The 15705-nt window shown below is 48.2% G+C and overlaps 2 protein-coding genes across 2 annotated transcripts; both read right to left on the bottom strand.

Moving 5' to 3' along the window:
• Positions 1–1191: 1191 nt before the first annotated feature.
• LOC120842165 (R3H domain-containing protein 4) lies at positions 1192–6438 on the bottom strand. Its single transcript, XM_040501932.1, has 6 exons — positions 6136–6438; positions 5354–5544; positions 3541–3659; positions 3305–3475; positions 2356–2497; positions 1192–2001 (listed from the first exon to the last, which is right to left on the bottom strand). Exons 1-6 carry the CDS (start codon positions 6201–6203, stop codon positions 1892–1894), a joined length of 801 nt encoding a protein of 266 aa, XP_040357866.1. The 5' UTR covers positions 6204–6438; the 3' UTR covers positions 1192–1891.
• Positions 6439–7707: 1269 nt separating this feature from the next.
• On the bottom strand, positions 7708–15519 carry LOC120842166 (DDB1- and CUL4-associated factor 7). The gene is made up of 6 exons (XM_040213197.2): positions 15126–15519; positions 14584–14783; positions 13191–13502; positions 11976–12305; positions 10998–11115; positions 7708–9444 (listed from the first exon to the last, which is right to left on the bottom strand). The coding sequence occupies exons 2-6, from the start codon at positions 14728–14730 to the stop codon at positions 9272–9274; spliced, it is 1080 nt and encodes a 359-aa protein (XP_040069131.1). The 5' UTR covers positions 14731–14783; positions 15126–15519; the 3' UTR covers positions 7708–9271.
• Positions 15520–15705: the final 186 nt, after the last annotated feature.

Below are 15705 nucleotides of genomic sequence, written 5' to 3' on the forward strand. Positions count from 1 at the left end.
AAAATTGGTTTAAAAATGTACAGGACATAGAAACAAGTCATAAGAAAAGAAAATGTGTTCGACAATTCACTGGGAAGTTCTTTACTGTTTGAGGCAAGAACGGGAGTTTTAAGGACGAGAGCGTACAGGGCTAAATTTCAGGGGACGGACACATTACGTGCTGCCTGCCATAATGAGAGTGAGACACTTGAAACCTTGGTTTTGAAGTGTACCGGGCTTTGCCCTGCCCTCCCTGAAGGGGTAACAGATTTGGCAGGAGGCCTGGCTGTTGCTGGCAACGATAAGACTGAAGAGAAAAAGGATTACAGTCACAAAGAGGCGATTAGAAGATTGGTGGAAATTATATAGGGAACAATGATGCACAACTAGCTAGCACAGTGGAGGACAGGCAGGACAGGAAAATTGGGAATCTCCCGCCTGGCTCCAGCCCCAAGTCTCAACCCTGTCCCCCAGTGGGTGCGGTATTGGGGTAACACCGACAAGGTTTGATCAGAGGAAAATTGGCGGCTCCCTCACCGGGGCTAAAAAGCAAAAAATACATATATTTTTTATTATTCTTTAGGTTGTTTTGGTGATGTCCCACACTGTCTGGTGATAGTTATCGGGAGAAAATTGGCTTAGAAGGGTGGAAGGAATCATATGTTTGTCTGTTTAGACTTGGGCTAGGTGGTGCAAGCTACAGCCCGTTACAAAGGGTATAGCCATTTACATCCATTCAGAAGAAAATTGGAAACTCTCACTGGGGGTGATGTTTTTTTTGCCCAATCCCACAAAGGTCATGCTGGCGATATCCCACACTGCCTGGTAAAAGTTACAAAAATGCAGAGGGGAAGCAATTTGGCCCAGAAGGGCGAGGGGAGGAATTAGATTTTAGGTCCTTTTTTTAGTTCCTAGGGTAGGTGGTGCTTATTTAGCGACTCTAGGTGGTGCAAGCTACCACCTGTTATAAAATGTACAGCCATTACCATCCATCCAGCAGGGAAATAATGTCTTGCCTCTGCCATCTCATGTTGACACATCACGACTGCTTCTGGATAAGATGAGGCTCCATATTGTGTTGCCCCGAAGTTTGTTTGTTTTAGCTTGGCAAGCATCGTCACTGCCTCCGGCAAGGACGCCGACGCACCCCAAGCACCGTCGCTGTATCTAGCGTTTCTAGATTCTATCAATCGAGCAGTAATGCAAACGAGGTGCAGGTGCCACCAACCACACTTTATCAAAAGCATTTGTAATGTATGAAGACTCCAGGGACAAGTTCACACCGTAAAGTAAAACTACGACGAGTGCGCGTGCGTTTGGACACCGTCCCGCCTTCTCGAAATTGCACCGCCCTTGGCAGTCTTGGCCCGAACCTCGGTCCGGCCACAGTGTGTCGGGAACGGCGCACATTGTTGACGAATGGTGCCTGGAACGTGTCTCCTATTTTAGTGTCCTATCCCGCCCACACATCAAAAGTGGTTCCGCGAAGTTTCAACGAACGACGTCACAAAAGCCGGGTCATCATGCCGTCCGATGTAGCGATCTTGGCGGTTGGCGCCAGAAGTCCCGGAAAAAAGTTCGAGCAAAAACGAGCCTCACGCTTTCGGCGTCCCCACCACCGACTGCCAAAGCTTCCGTGAACTGTCTAGCTGAAGAGCAACCTGCAGCAGAAAGGCCATCTACCACACCCTCCGTCGTTGCTGCAACGCCCCCAGGATCGCAGCAGGCAACAACGTGACCCCTCTACGACGTCGCCGGGCAAAAATCGAGAAACCACTTTTTAGGACGCGGTAAGCGCGCTGGCGTCCCGGGCACTGTACCGACGCAGCACTGGGTGCAGGTGGGTGAGCTCGTCTCGAAGCGGGAGCAAGTGACGCCGCCACGCGGGTTGCAGAAAGGGCCGCAGGCTTCTTCAGGAGCACCGGCGTCTCTCCAGGTAGGTGGACAGCGCTTCCGCCGGGAGGTCAAATTTGGGCCGGAGGTTGCGCACGCGCGTCCAGCGCTCGCCGTCGGAGTCGTAGCCTGTTGATACGAGCGAACGTTAGGTTCCATCTCGCCCTCCAAATGGGGAGTCGCAAAGCGTTCTATACGTGTGGAACTTTATGCCACGTCTTGCTGCCCTCTCATTTACTTGAGAGGGCCTCATTGTCTTTGTTTAAGTGGAATGTTTTGGATCCCCGAAACTCCCCAGAAAAGGTCCAATCGCTCCCAAAATTATATTTGAAAAATGAAGCTGAATTTTTTTGCTTCCCTGAATTGAGTAATACATATGTAACGAGAAAGCGACGAACCCTATCCATTTTGAATCCCTAACGCAAAGATGGTAAGCCACGGCGTTGTTCTAAGGCTATATAGCGTCGAGTCTGGTGCACTCACTCCTAGCCAGCAGGCTCATGTACTGGCAGAGGGCGTGCAGCAGGAGCCTGTCAAAGCTGCTGGCCAGGCAGTAGCACTGCTCCGAGCGGGGCTCCTTCAGGAAGCTCTCGGCCAGCCGTTCCTCCAGGACGCACAAGGTGCCCTGTATGGATCCAAACGAGCAACACGCAGAAGTAGTCGCCAATGACCTCGTAAGCGCACCATAGACCATGCTTGTGTTAAAAGGCCCAGAGTCAACACCAAAAGCAGTGCTGAAGTTCGTCTGCGAACAAGTAGCACTACGAGAAACCGGTACACCTTAAAGCTTCTCAACATCATCATCTGTTGCAGCGCACTTGCATCCGGGACGTTGTGGAGGAATTTCAGAGGTATACATGCTGCAAATTTGTGATGCAAGCAAGTATCCTCATAGGCCTGACTTTCAGCGGCCGCTACGGGGTCAGTCGCCCCGTAGTCTGCTTGGTAAAACGAGATTGTGCCACATCAGTTGCGCTCGGCATTGCTTAAAAAATGCACGAGAGCTGCGTCATGACGCTAAAATTGTGTAGCTTGAAAGCTGGGGCTCATATTGGAATTCTGTCCATTATTTACGCTCAACAATCGGTATGCATGTCACCACCAACAAAAACCTCATTCACGTCCTACGGTAATGTCGCAGCAAGTGACCGAAAAGCTAAGCAGCTGAAGGGTACAAGAGCAGCAGCGCAACCATTTTTCTGCATGGAGCGAATCGCATGAACCCAAGGGAACTTTCTTTTTCCTTCACTTTTTGAGAAGTAATCTAACACCACTGAGAGTGATTGATCAGACACGAACTGGAGGCTGTTATGATCTCCTACCTCCAGACGGCATGTGACACCAGAACATTCTCAAAGCACCCTTGGGGCAGGTCAACCGACTACCTTTCCTGTCATTCCAAAGCCATAAAGGAGCATAGCAACTGAATTACCAGAGGCACATGCTGTCTGCAAAGAAGGCTTCTCAGTGCTGTGTCCAGTCTCTGGAAGCAGGCATCCGCCGTCGCCTTCGTCAGGTCTTCGTGTGCAACCGGGTGCAGTCTCTCGCTCGCTTCTGGTTCCTCGTCCGGTTCACCAGTGCAGTCGAGGAGGTCGTCCCAGATCTGCACGTCGGACAGTGCGACACCTTTTGTTCGCATGAGCTTTCCCAGAAGAGCCAAAGCCGCACCTTTCGGTTCTGCGGATCAGCCATAAGCCAGGAGAAAGCCGACACGGAGTCCCGGACGAAGTCGTAAATCGAGAGCTGGCCGACTTCGTCATCGTCTGCCAGACTCTGCAGGTAGTTTGCTGCAAACACCCATAAACAATTTTTTGTCCTCGTTGCTGAAAGCACGTACCATGGACGTAGGGACCCATTGGACACTCCCTGTCTGCGAGTGACATAATTAATGGCCGAATGTCGCAATTTAAAAAAAAAGTGAAATTTGGAGGGAGTATGGGCCAAACCAACTAATGACATCTGGCACGCCCCAGTGGAGGACTGGGGATTGATTTCGACCACCTGGGGACCTTTTGACGTGCCGAAATATGGGTGTATATGTGGCGAAAACCTTTTAGCTTTCATGAAGGCATCAACATTATTGGCCGACCGCACATGCTTCTATGGAATGTGCATTTGGCCTTCTCTTGGCAAGGCACTGCCTGTAAAATATTGATTTACCTCCACGAGTAGAAACTGGTGCACGAAAGTTCAGAGCGGTATACTTAAGGTAGGCATGTGCTCGTAAATTGAATGAAGCAGTATGTACCAATTGCAAGTTGATGCACAGGATATAAGTAAATCAAACAAACATATATGCTCTTTACTCCAGAGCGGTTCTATCTGGAAGGAGTGTCCAGAATCGTCCCCAGCCTATAGTATGTCTTTCTTAAAGGATTCCTGCACAATAACATTAATTTTTTCAGCCAATAGAGTCCAATGCAAGAGATGGTATATGTCCTAATATTCCACTTTTTTCAGCCTTTATTGGAATCAAAGGCGGCTCGATTTGGCTACGAAATTAGCCAGTGAAATATATCGGTACGACACAGGACCAACATCGGCAATTATACCCCAGGCAATTCAAAGGGGAAACCCTGGTCAGTATTTTTGAGGGTTTGGAATTGCAACTGTTTTCAGCTCGGTCAGTGTCCTTAAATTACAAAGGATGATTTTTTATATATATATATATATATATATATATATTGTGTGTAGTTTTATAAATATTGCAGCTCAAAGTTTGGTTTCAGGCACCTACCGCAAAACCAAAACTCTGATTGAGAGGAATGACAACACACATCATCATCTGCTGTACGGCCGGGACGTGACGTCACGGTGGTGCTGCAGCTTCGCTTTGATGTAATATTTCGGCTGCGATCATATTTTGTGCCACTAAACCGATGCCAGTCATTTATTCTGGTTTCGTTTTCGACCAGACTAGCCCTTTAAGAATTGGAAGACAAACTCATCTTCGGATGTGGCGAAACGATTAGAAAACTGGCAGGATTTCCTAAGCATATCTCACAACTGGCAAAAGAGGACAAGGACGTAAGGAAGTGAGCCCAAAGCGCTTCTCTCTCGATTTATAAGTCACAAATAAAATGCAAGAAGCAAAAGCTCAAACAGACACGACGACAGACATCATGTGCCCATCTCTCCCTGTTAAATACTTTCACGAAAATATATTCAATAAATAAAAACTACTTACATGGCAGCAGCTGCATGGTGTCTGCATATATCAGTTTTTCTTTTCTTTTCCTTCAACAAATTTCGTTGCCGGCGGTTGCGCCCATACTACCCCCGTTCTGTCCTTGCCCTCTTTTTATCCTCGAGTCTACGTTTACGAGTTATCTTTCAATTTCTTTTCTTTAATCGTCTCGTGCGCGTGTCGCACTCTGTTTAAGTGTATGCCTCTGTCCTTTTCAATATTCCATTTTCCACAATTCCGTCGCCGTCGGAGTTCAAAGACTACACCGGGGTCAAGTGTTCGTAGCAGCAGTACCGTTCTCGAGCCTCCTGCCCTTCTTGCCCGACTTGCGCTTTCCCCTGGCGCTGAGTCCGACCAGCTCGATGCAGCAGTCGTTGTGCTGCGGCTGCGACCTCGAACGACGCTGACGCCGCTGCTGCTGCTGCCCCTGCGCTGGCTGCGCCGGGGGCTGTTCGAGGTCCCTTTCGTCTCCTTGACCGAGCAGCCTGCGTTTTCGCGTAGTCGCGCAACGCACCATTTTTAAAGAAACATAGAGAGCCGTGTTTAGATACGGTTCATTTGTCGCGCGCTAGGAAAGGAAGAGTTTGCGAGATGGAAAAGTTTAAGGCGCGCGACTAAATGTCAATCTCGGGATGAGCGCATTTTTGGGGAGATAACATAAAATTAAAGGACGGACTGCATGTTCATCCGTGAGTCGAAATATCACGACTTCCCCAGTGGCGCGGACCAAGTAAGTCCGATAACGTACTCTTGTACAAGACTCCTGTTCGTTTTGGTCGCTAAATCGGTGTCGGACAGGTAAGGTATATGGTTCTCGAGCTTTTAGTTTCTGCAACCTTCACGGACCTTATCTCAGCGCTATCCCTTCCATTTCAAGATGCGCCTTGGGGGGAAGCGCTGTTGCAGAATCGGAACCAGAACTAATGCATAACGGAGTCGAGTTACGAAGCTTGCACCGAGATGCTTCGTCGGATGTTTCGTGATTCATTTCAACGTTTCGCAGTGCGAAATTATTGCAAGTATGGAGAAGAATGCGGGGAAGTGGCCGATATGGCTGGCGCGCGAATGACACTCACTCTTCAAGGACGTCCTGGGGCTGATGAAATGGATCGGGTAAATTGGCGAAATTTCGGATGACTCCCATGGCGAACTCTAAAGGTTTAAGAACCAATTTCCTCTCGGCCACTAATGATTGATTAATGAGTTAAAATGTTTGGGGTTGAAAAGGCCGTAGCCCAGTGGCTACAGCTGGTTGCTGGGTGGACTACAGTGGACTACGACCTCCTCTCCCAGAGTGGTGGATGTTTTTTTTATAAATAAATATACACATATAAAAGATAAAACATGGCTTGACCGCCTGATTGTTTTTTTTTGCTACCACTCAAAATTGGCACTGCATTCCAGTAATTCTAGCTTTTAATTTTAAATCAAAACAAAACAAGCTTCATTTTTAGTAAATTTGAAAACATACAAAAAAACTATCGCATGTTTTTTTATTATTATTTTAGTCCGAGGAAAACAGCGAGACGGACTTATTAACCAGTTTAATACATCGGGATTCCTAATTATGCTACTCACATTGATCTTGTTGTGGGTGCGTTCGATTCTAATTATTTCAGCATTTACTTAACCACGTGACCACAGGTTACTCCTAGAACCCTTTCTGTTTACCGAGCGTTTGTTGCACCGACTCTGTTGCCGCTAGATGAATCTGGTTTGGGATGTCGCGAAACCAGTGCGCGAAACGGTCGAGGGGTGAGTTCGACCAGGTTCGGCCTTTTGTGGAAAGTTCGACTCAGGTTCGACTACTATGCGCATGCGCGACAGGCTGGCCAGTTGGTTTCGGATTGGATAGGGATGGTTAAGGGCAGCACTGATTGGTTATTTCAGTTAATACAGTACAAAAAAATTAAATTTTTCAGTGATTAGAATTTGTTTCATTTTATTGCAACTGTTCATAAAATATTTTTTTTCCCCACACCTACACATGCTTGTATCAACAAGTGTATCAAGGTCGGGCCACACTGTCTACAAAGTTTAATTGGTCGAATTTGTTTAAAAGGTCGAAGGTTCATCGAACCAGTTAAACCCCAAAACTCTGACCTGAAAATCCTGTTTGATAAAAGTTTGCAACATCCTAACAGGGTCCATATCAGAAGAGCGAATGACATTTAAGCGAAAGGCGACATTTGAGCGAATGGTCGTTTTAGCGAATAACGGGGGCGCGCGTTAACCCATCTATCGCGCTGCGCTTTATGCCGCTTCGCGGCGACAGTCTACGGCAACTCATTACAAAAATATGAACTCACTTGGCCCACCCGAAAACGCCGCTTCGCGGTGTCTGACTATTCGCTAAAGTGTCGTTCGATGAAACGTGGGCGTTCGCTAAAACGTCATTCGATCAAGTAAGTGCCTCCCATCCTAACACTGGTCATGCCTTTTGTAACCACGGGTGCCATGGGACCATGGTTCGTGAAGCCGCCAACCGACAGAAGACTCAAATGAGCTGTTTAGGGTGTATGGGTCTTCACGGGCATCCTCATAATCAACCCTACCCCCTCCCCCAAACACACACACACCCCACTATCTGCGCCCTTCTACGTGCAAATAAAATTATCATTGTTACACAAAAGAAATGACAGCTTTGCTTCATGCACCAAATCATTTTTATGTCACAGGCATATCAGCATTAAAACACGCATTACGCCGATAGATAAATACAGACCGGGGCTTCAAATGAATGCGATCTCAAAGGTGTGAGCAGAACACTCAGTTCAGACTTTGCTATCATACATGTTCATCGCGCGGCAAGGCATGCCGCATATCTTGGCACCGTAGCATTGAGACTCGGAACTGTCTTTCTCTGCACTGAAGTGTGCTACTGCTACTGAATGAATAGGCACCGCCACCAAGTAGCGGCGGTGCCCATTGAATTAATGAAAACTGCCTCTACTCAATGAAACAATGCAATGGCCTAAAAGCTTTGTTCTGTGATGATTACGATATCCTGAAAGACGTGACCGCTTTACCCGTCCCACATGATGACAAAGACAAACACCAATGTCTATGAAGACGTATGTGGCAACAAAGCCAAAATATCCCTTCAAACATAGGGATGCCACGGGAATGTCGTCTGCTTGTTTCAGAAAAGTCCCTGCAAGCAGACAACAAACTTTCATGAACTTTCTATGTCGACCGATAAGAAGCGTATAATGCGGCTCACATTGTGAATTACTCCCGAAAGTAGCAGCACTTCACGTACGAGCACGACACAAAATTGCTTCAGAAACTTCTCAAAACCAACAAGCCGAAGATGGATTTAAAGCGAGCGGAGGTACTGCACGAGCTCCACTCGTCTTGGCGAATGACGACGCACGATCTGGGCAGTTGTTTGTGCGAGCCAGCGCCACAAATTCTGCGCACAGAGTTCAATGGACGCGACAAGTTCTAGCCAATGGGTAGTGGCTTGCGACCACAGAAAATAAAGCAGTGTGTTTCATATGGTGTGCCAAGCAATCTGATGAGAAGAGTCTGATGACCGAAGGTAACAGGTTCACGTGCTACCTTCGGGACAGATGGTTTGCCGACTTCGTTGACAGGCGATGCATAGTCTGCCGACATAGTTCATGGACAACAAATGGTTTGCCGAGCAAGTCGACAGGTGACACATGGTTTGCTGAGGTAGTCGACAGGTGACGCATGGTTTGCCGACTTAGCTGACGAATGACACATTGTTTACCGACATAGTTGAAATGTGACAACATGCTTGCCGACATAGTTGACGGGTGATGAATGGTTTGCAGACTTAATTGACAAAGGCAACAGATTGATGTGCAATCATCGAAATACATGTCTTGCCAACTTAGTTGATGGGTAACACATTCTTTGCAGATTAAGCCGACAGGATACATAAGGTTTGCTGAGTTGACTGATGGCTGACACATTGTTGGCCGACATAGTTGGCAGGGTAGAGATGGTTTACCAACTTAGTTGATGGGTGTCACTTGGTTTGCCAACATGGTTGACGGGCGAGACACAGTTTGTCGCTTAGTTCACGAGTGACACATGGTTTGTCAACTTCGGTAGTTGACAGGTGACAGGTGCTTAGCCGACTTAGTTGACGGGTGACACATGGTTTGCCGACTTAGTTGGCGTTGTGTTGCCCTACGAGGCCTGATGCCGAGCAGAGGGCAGAGTGCCCGGCCAGCCCCGTCACACGCGCAAAATCTCCAGGCAGCTGTTGTAGCAGATGGCTATCCAGTCTGGCTGAGTCGAGGCCCACTGGATCTGGTTGATCTCCCCCTCGGCCGTGTAGGCCAGGATCGGGTCCTCAATGGCACGTGGCATCTGCTGGATGTCCCAGATCAGGGCCTGGTGGTCGTCCGCTGGAAGTAAACAAACAAACAAGATCCAAAACGGGGTAGACGATAATACTAGAAGTTAACGACTAGCTACACACAAGGTTAAAAAAAAAGCCATACGTTTATACAAGGTATTTCAGTAAAGGCTTTAAAAAAATCTAAAAGCCAATAGCTAAATAATTAACAAAAATTTACTCTAGAACATTTCAATTTGTGAAAATAGACATATGGTTCTAATGAGAAGCTTGCTAAGTGCCACCAAAAACCACTAAACCAACTCATTTCAGAAAGATATAAAGGCAGAAGCAACACTTCACGGCGTTCCAAAATGCACTCAATTTGGACGCGTTTCTAAGATTCGGTTTTCTATCGGAGCACGACTTTGTGCCAGCGGTCCAGTGGCCGGGACACGCCACAGATGCGCGCCGTACTTCCCCCATTCTACGAGAATGGCGAGGCCACAGCTTCGTACATCAGTCAACGGGGAGCAGGGCCGCTGGTCCAAAAGATGTGCTCTGATAAGAAACCAAAACCTAAAAACACGTCTATAAATTGAATGTTTTCCGGAAAACCGCAAAATGCTGCCCCTGCCATTATACCTTTCTAAAACAAGTTGGTTTAGTGGTTTTCAATGATGCTTAACGAGTTTATTGATGAAAGTGCAAGTTTATTTTCACTAATTAAAATGTTAATTAGTAAATATGTTAATTACTCAGCTAATTAGTACCGTTTCTTAATATCTTACATTCGCCGTAACTGGTAGTTTGTTGCCGGAAAGAGTTACTTTTCTTCTAAACTGCCCATTTTTTAGGGCTTTTCGAAAGCCTTTGCTAAAACATTCGGTATATCAGAAAACCCCCAAAAAACTTAAAATGTTTTAAAGGAATGCAGAGCCGAAATTTGAATTTCGCAAAATAAGGCTGCAGAAGCGTTGAATCTGACGCTACAAACTCCAAAACACAATTCATACATCGAGATCTCAAATGAATGGCCGTATTTTTGGAAAAGAAGGGCGCGATCAAGTGAGGAATGTGACGTCAGGATTCTCTTTGAACAGTTGAGAATGCGGGGAAGGATCCCTGCTCCTCTCCTCCCAGCTACTGTTCACCTGCTTGACGGAACAAAGCGAAAAGGAGAGTGAGTAAGAATCGCGACGTCACATGTCTAGTCGGTCTCATCGACAGTGTTCAATCGGGCATTTGTTTTTAGAAAATATGGTCATCCGTACGAGTGATGTTTTTGGGTCGTGCGGCGTCCCGTCTATCGCTCCAGACTCGATCTGTGATGTCCGAATTTCGGTTCAGCAGCCCTTTAAGTACCTGCATACAAGCCTTCAGGACAAGAATGCTCCATTTGCTTCACCACCCCACTTCTCTGCCGACTCCACAAATGGGTCAACTTCGATCGGCCAGTCATGCCCATGTGTATACGGAGAGAAGTCGGCCAGTAGCTACACAGTGACCCGCTTGTTGCGATTTCCGGAATCAATGCTTGACTCCACCGAGCTACATCTTGGTTCCAACCATCAATTTTGAAAATCCGAGGACCCGTCAAAGCGACTTGCAGCGGCGACGTACCAGCGGTGCAGATGTGGCAGGATGAGTGAGGCGCCCAAGCGATGCCATTGACGCACGCCCTGTGGTTGTTGAGCCGGGCCACCGGGGTACAAGGAACGCGCACGTCCAAAATGATCACCTGGGAATAGGGAGGGACACCGCGACTTGACATCACCACAGGCGACCGACAAAACATGCCCAAAAAATTTCCCGAGACCGAGCGCAAAGCGAGCAAATTAACCGAGGGAACGCCCTAAATGCTCCTCCCTTTTACTGCAGTACCTGCCACGCGACACCGAAAGGAGCGAGCAGAGTGCAACTGCGCACTTGCCATTGCCCACATTGCCTGTGTAGTCTGCTACTGCTAGTTCCCAGAAGTCCCTTTGGCATCGAAGAGGGTGTTGTGTGCTTTGCAACGCGTCTATTGCAGTCACAATGGTCAGAAACACAGCTGCAAAGTTAATAAATAAATGCATCCTGGTCCTACGGATAGAGGCGGGAGTCACTGGATGTATAGCTTGTTTCGAGCTCCCCCACCACTGAGGTGACAAAAGTTTTCTTGGCAACACAGCTACACACATGCTGAACATAACCACACTAAATGAAGCCGCTCCACCAGCTCAGGGGTGGGGTGTGACTAGTGAGCGCGAGGTCAGTGGTTTGATTCCCGTCCATGGACACCATCTCTCATAAGGCAACCATTTCATTTCGTGAAACCCAGCCCTAAAACACATTTTGTGCTGAAAACTTTAAATAACTGCAGAGTATAAAGGCACTCGGAAAAGGAAACGGATGGCCCAGAAATGCCGGGGAACAGAGTAGAATGCCACAGCACCAGTGGGGAGACAAGCTCGGCCTTGTCCCGTTGCGTCTCGCCGAGAACACTTTGTCCGGTAAGACCCACCGCTATAACACCCCTTACGGAAAACTGCAATCCGAAGTGGACTTTTGTTGCGGCGACCCTTTCCGAAAGACGCAGGGAAGACATGGCACGCTCACCTCGCAGGCGTCCATGGCAAAAGTGGCCAGGTAATTCGGGTCCTGCTTGTTCCAGGCCAGGCGGAGCAGCGGGTGGTGCTGGGGGTCCTCGTAGATGATGGTCGAGTGCTCCAGGTGGCGCAGGTCAAACATGCGCACTGACCCGTCCGCCCCGACGCTGGCAAACATGTCCCGGCCGCCCCCCGCCCGAGAGAATGCAATGTCGTACACCTCCTTGTCGTGCGCAATGAGCTGCGTCTTGACGTGGCCCGACACTGCGGGGCCGACGCCGGAGCTCGCGTGAGAGGACCCCTGCGGGTGCGGTCCTGTCCTGCCCACAACCTGGCCCGTCTGCAACGAGACGAAGAGTTTCCCCGTCGAGAAATTTGTTTCTTTTCGGAATGGTGGAGTGTGTCAACAGAAGTGTCGCGATGAAGTGTGTCGGTAGAAGCGGCAAACTTGTACGACAAGAGACAATAAAGGAACTGGGCGAGCAATGCTGCGTCCCATCTGTGGATAACGGCATGTGGCTGACCTCTAGGGGCAGCCACAGAAAACACGGCATCGAATACTTCCGTCTGTAGTTTGAGAAGCAGCGTTATTTCTAAAACATGCAGAGGACAACATTTGGCACCTGTTTTAAATGTTGCCAGACAACTGCCGACGCACGTCAACTGGTCGATTTTCTTGAAGTGGGGCCATTTCAAGGTCGCTGACGCCATACTAGAGTCGTCTGCTTCGAGAGAGGACGACTAAGAAGCACATCGGTCGCCCGTTTTACGAGCAGGAGACTGGCAAACACATCGCTTTTCAGTAGAACAAGTTAAACAAGCAATAGTCACTTATGGGACGAAAACGGTGAGGCGTACCTTTCAGATGCCTTGCCTCCAGAACACCCCCGTTGCTTTTTGTCATTTTACGGCATGCTCGAACCTAGGAGGCTCGTGCTGGATACAGGACAATTGAATGACCTCCCTCCCATTCTCATCCGGTCGGCGACCACTTAGCCTTTTTCCTTTTAGCCTTTTTCCTTCATCTACACCTAAACAGAACATCCAGGTCCATGCATCAGTTTCCTGGGTTCAGGTATAGGAACTAGCCACGGCAATAAATGAAGGAGAAGGTCAGATGAGGCCTCAACCTTTCGAATCAGGTAATGGCTCGCTCCACCTTGTGAGCATGCTCTCAAAGCTCGAAGGGGTGGCTGGCAAGCGCTGAAGGGCGGACAAGACCCACCTCGAGACCCCAGATGGTGCAGGTTGTGTCGATGCTGGAGGTGCCGAGAAGATTGGGGTCGACTTCATTCCAGTCGAAGGACGTGAGAGGGGCGCAGAAGTCCGAGTTCTTGTTGTTGTTCAGCAGGCATTCGAGCCGCGTGTCGTCGGCCGCCCGCCACACCCTCAGGTAGTCCCCGCTCGTGGCCAGGAGGTCCGGAAACACGCCCTTGGTGTCCGGGATCCACATGATCTTCGTGGTGGGGTATGGGTGGTCGAAGGTGCTCTTGGCGCAAAACTCCGACGTGTCCTCGTCCAGAGACACCAGTTGCACCTGCGAGGAATCCACTTTTATTCCCCAGCCCCCCAATGACAGTAAGCAAAAAGAGCAAACCTAGCTCAGGGATGGTGTCCATGCTGGGTGACACTGTTAGCGTGAACAAGCGACCACCAGTTTTTCCTGCTTTTTCCTCAGAATCGAAACGCTGTCGCCGAAACCACTAGGTAGTGTGGCAAAAAGTGCTGATTTGGGCCACAAACCTATTGTAGATTACTGTGCATCCCTCCCCTTCCACACTAAGCACCTATTCCAAAATTCGTAAAAGCTGAGAAACTATGCACAGTACATTTATATGTAAAACTGATGACTGCATAAGCACTTATCCTCCCCTTTTTTTGCAATTATCTCCAATTTTGAGTGGGTGCTTGCCCAGCATGCTATGGTATGTGGTAGAATCTGGTGCCTTGCCTGCCCCCTTCAAAGCAAAATAAAAAAAAAGCCTCAAGGTTGTATTCACAATAACACAGTTGCATAGTGTACCAGTGCACACCAACATTCTGAATTTGTGCACCCCTTGCCACTGAGCATCCATTTCCATACAGTAGTCAAGCTAAACATAATCACAGAAGCCAATACACACAAGTAACTACAAGGCACGTTTGGTTCTGAAACTACGGTGGCATAATGAATCATTGCGTCCTGGTTGAACAGTTTTCTTTTTTTCATACTGTGGCACAATGAATCACCGCGTCCTGGTTGAACAGTTTTCTTTTTTTCAAGTTTTGAAGTTGGACGATGGTTTCTGGTGTCTACAGACGTCCATTTGCAAGAACTGAGAGGGTTAACCACCAATATTATTTTACTATAGTCACTGACAAGCTGAGATGACTGAGAAGTCATTTCTTCAGAACACTTGGTCCCCAGTAAGCGCTTGTGGTATTTCGCCGTACATCGGCTGCACCGCCATACATCAGCTCCTCGAGGCCGAGGCACACGAGGAGCGCACGTTGGAGGAGGACAGCTGAGAGCTCTCCCCACCATTTTCGTCCTATAGTGTAGGAGCGGTAGTAGGGGGTGCCACTAAGGTTCCATTTGCTCATCCATGTGAGGTGCTAGTCACTCCCGGTGGACTCACCTTATTGTTGTATTCCTCGATGAAGCTGCCCAGGGCAAGACGGAACCTCCTGTCCGGCCTCACACTCCAGTTCATGCTGTACACCGTCCAAGGAGCTTCATACTTGTAGATTTCTTTCCTCTTGGGAGGTGCCGAGTGAACTGCCATCTTGAGATCAAGCTTTTCTTTCTTTGTTTGCCTGGTTGGAGACTGTTCACTTTCTGAAATCAGAAGATAGACATATCACCATGTTTGCCCAGGCAAGACGTCTTCTGCCAAAAAAGGAGACTATCTTAGATTATAGACACATACTATTAGGATAATGACGTTGCTTTCTCGGTCTCCTCAGCAGTAAACCACGGGAGAAAAAGAAACCTATCCATTGAACTGAGATGTATTTTTGCAAGTTGGTGCGAGCTCTCCAAAGATGAAGCAACTTGCTGAAGAAAAGCTCGCAGACAGCAAACGTAGCGAGGATTTTCGACACGCCAGGACACCGTTTCCTTATTATTCCATTGAGTATGACAAAACGTTAAGTTATATCGAATCCGAAGCTGGCTTACCTATCAGTCGACTCCACGGAAGTGTGCTGTCTCGAAGCCCGACGTCGCACCAAGCTTCAAGACCTAGCAAGACCTAGCAAGATGCATTTGTAGCCAGAACGGAACCATTCGGCCGTTTCAGTCGAGAACGGGAGTTCACAAGAACCAGTGCAGCCCCCGTCCATGGATGGGAACAGCCAGAAGCGAACAATGCCGAAATTTCTACGCGTCTGTGCGGGCTGACCACATGGCGACAGAGCAACGCAGCGCAACCGACGCCAAATCCTCACAACAGCATCAGTTGGTAGCAGCCATCACCCATCAGCAAGCAAGCCAGCAAGCGAGGCGTTCTTTTCTTCTTTCTACCAGATCATTATATCAATTCACAACTCTCTACGGGCAGAAATAAGTAAGAGTCGTTGATACGCATAGACCTGTTATTACTTTATGAATGTTGTTTGTACGGCAGTGGCGCAAGCTTCCTATCCTACTAAATATTTCCTTTTTAGTGCTTAAAGTTGTCATAAAAATATTTTAGAGCTGTGAAAATATTTACATTATTTTAAATGAAGTTTAAAAGTGCAGCGGCTAGCTTCTATCT

This window comes from Ixodes scapularis, unplaced genomic scaffold (genome assembly GCF_016920785.2).
Source record: "Ixodes scapularis isolate PalLabHiFi unplaced genomic scaffold, ASM1692078v2 PGA_scaffold12__126_contigs__length_90152505, whole genome shotgun sequence".
In the NCBI taxonomy this organism is placed as follows: Eukaryota; Metazoa; Arthropoda; class Arachnida; order Ixodida; family Ixodidae; genus Ixodes; species Ixodes scapularis.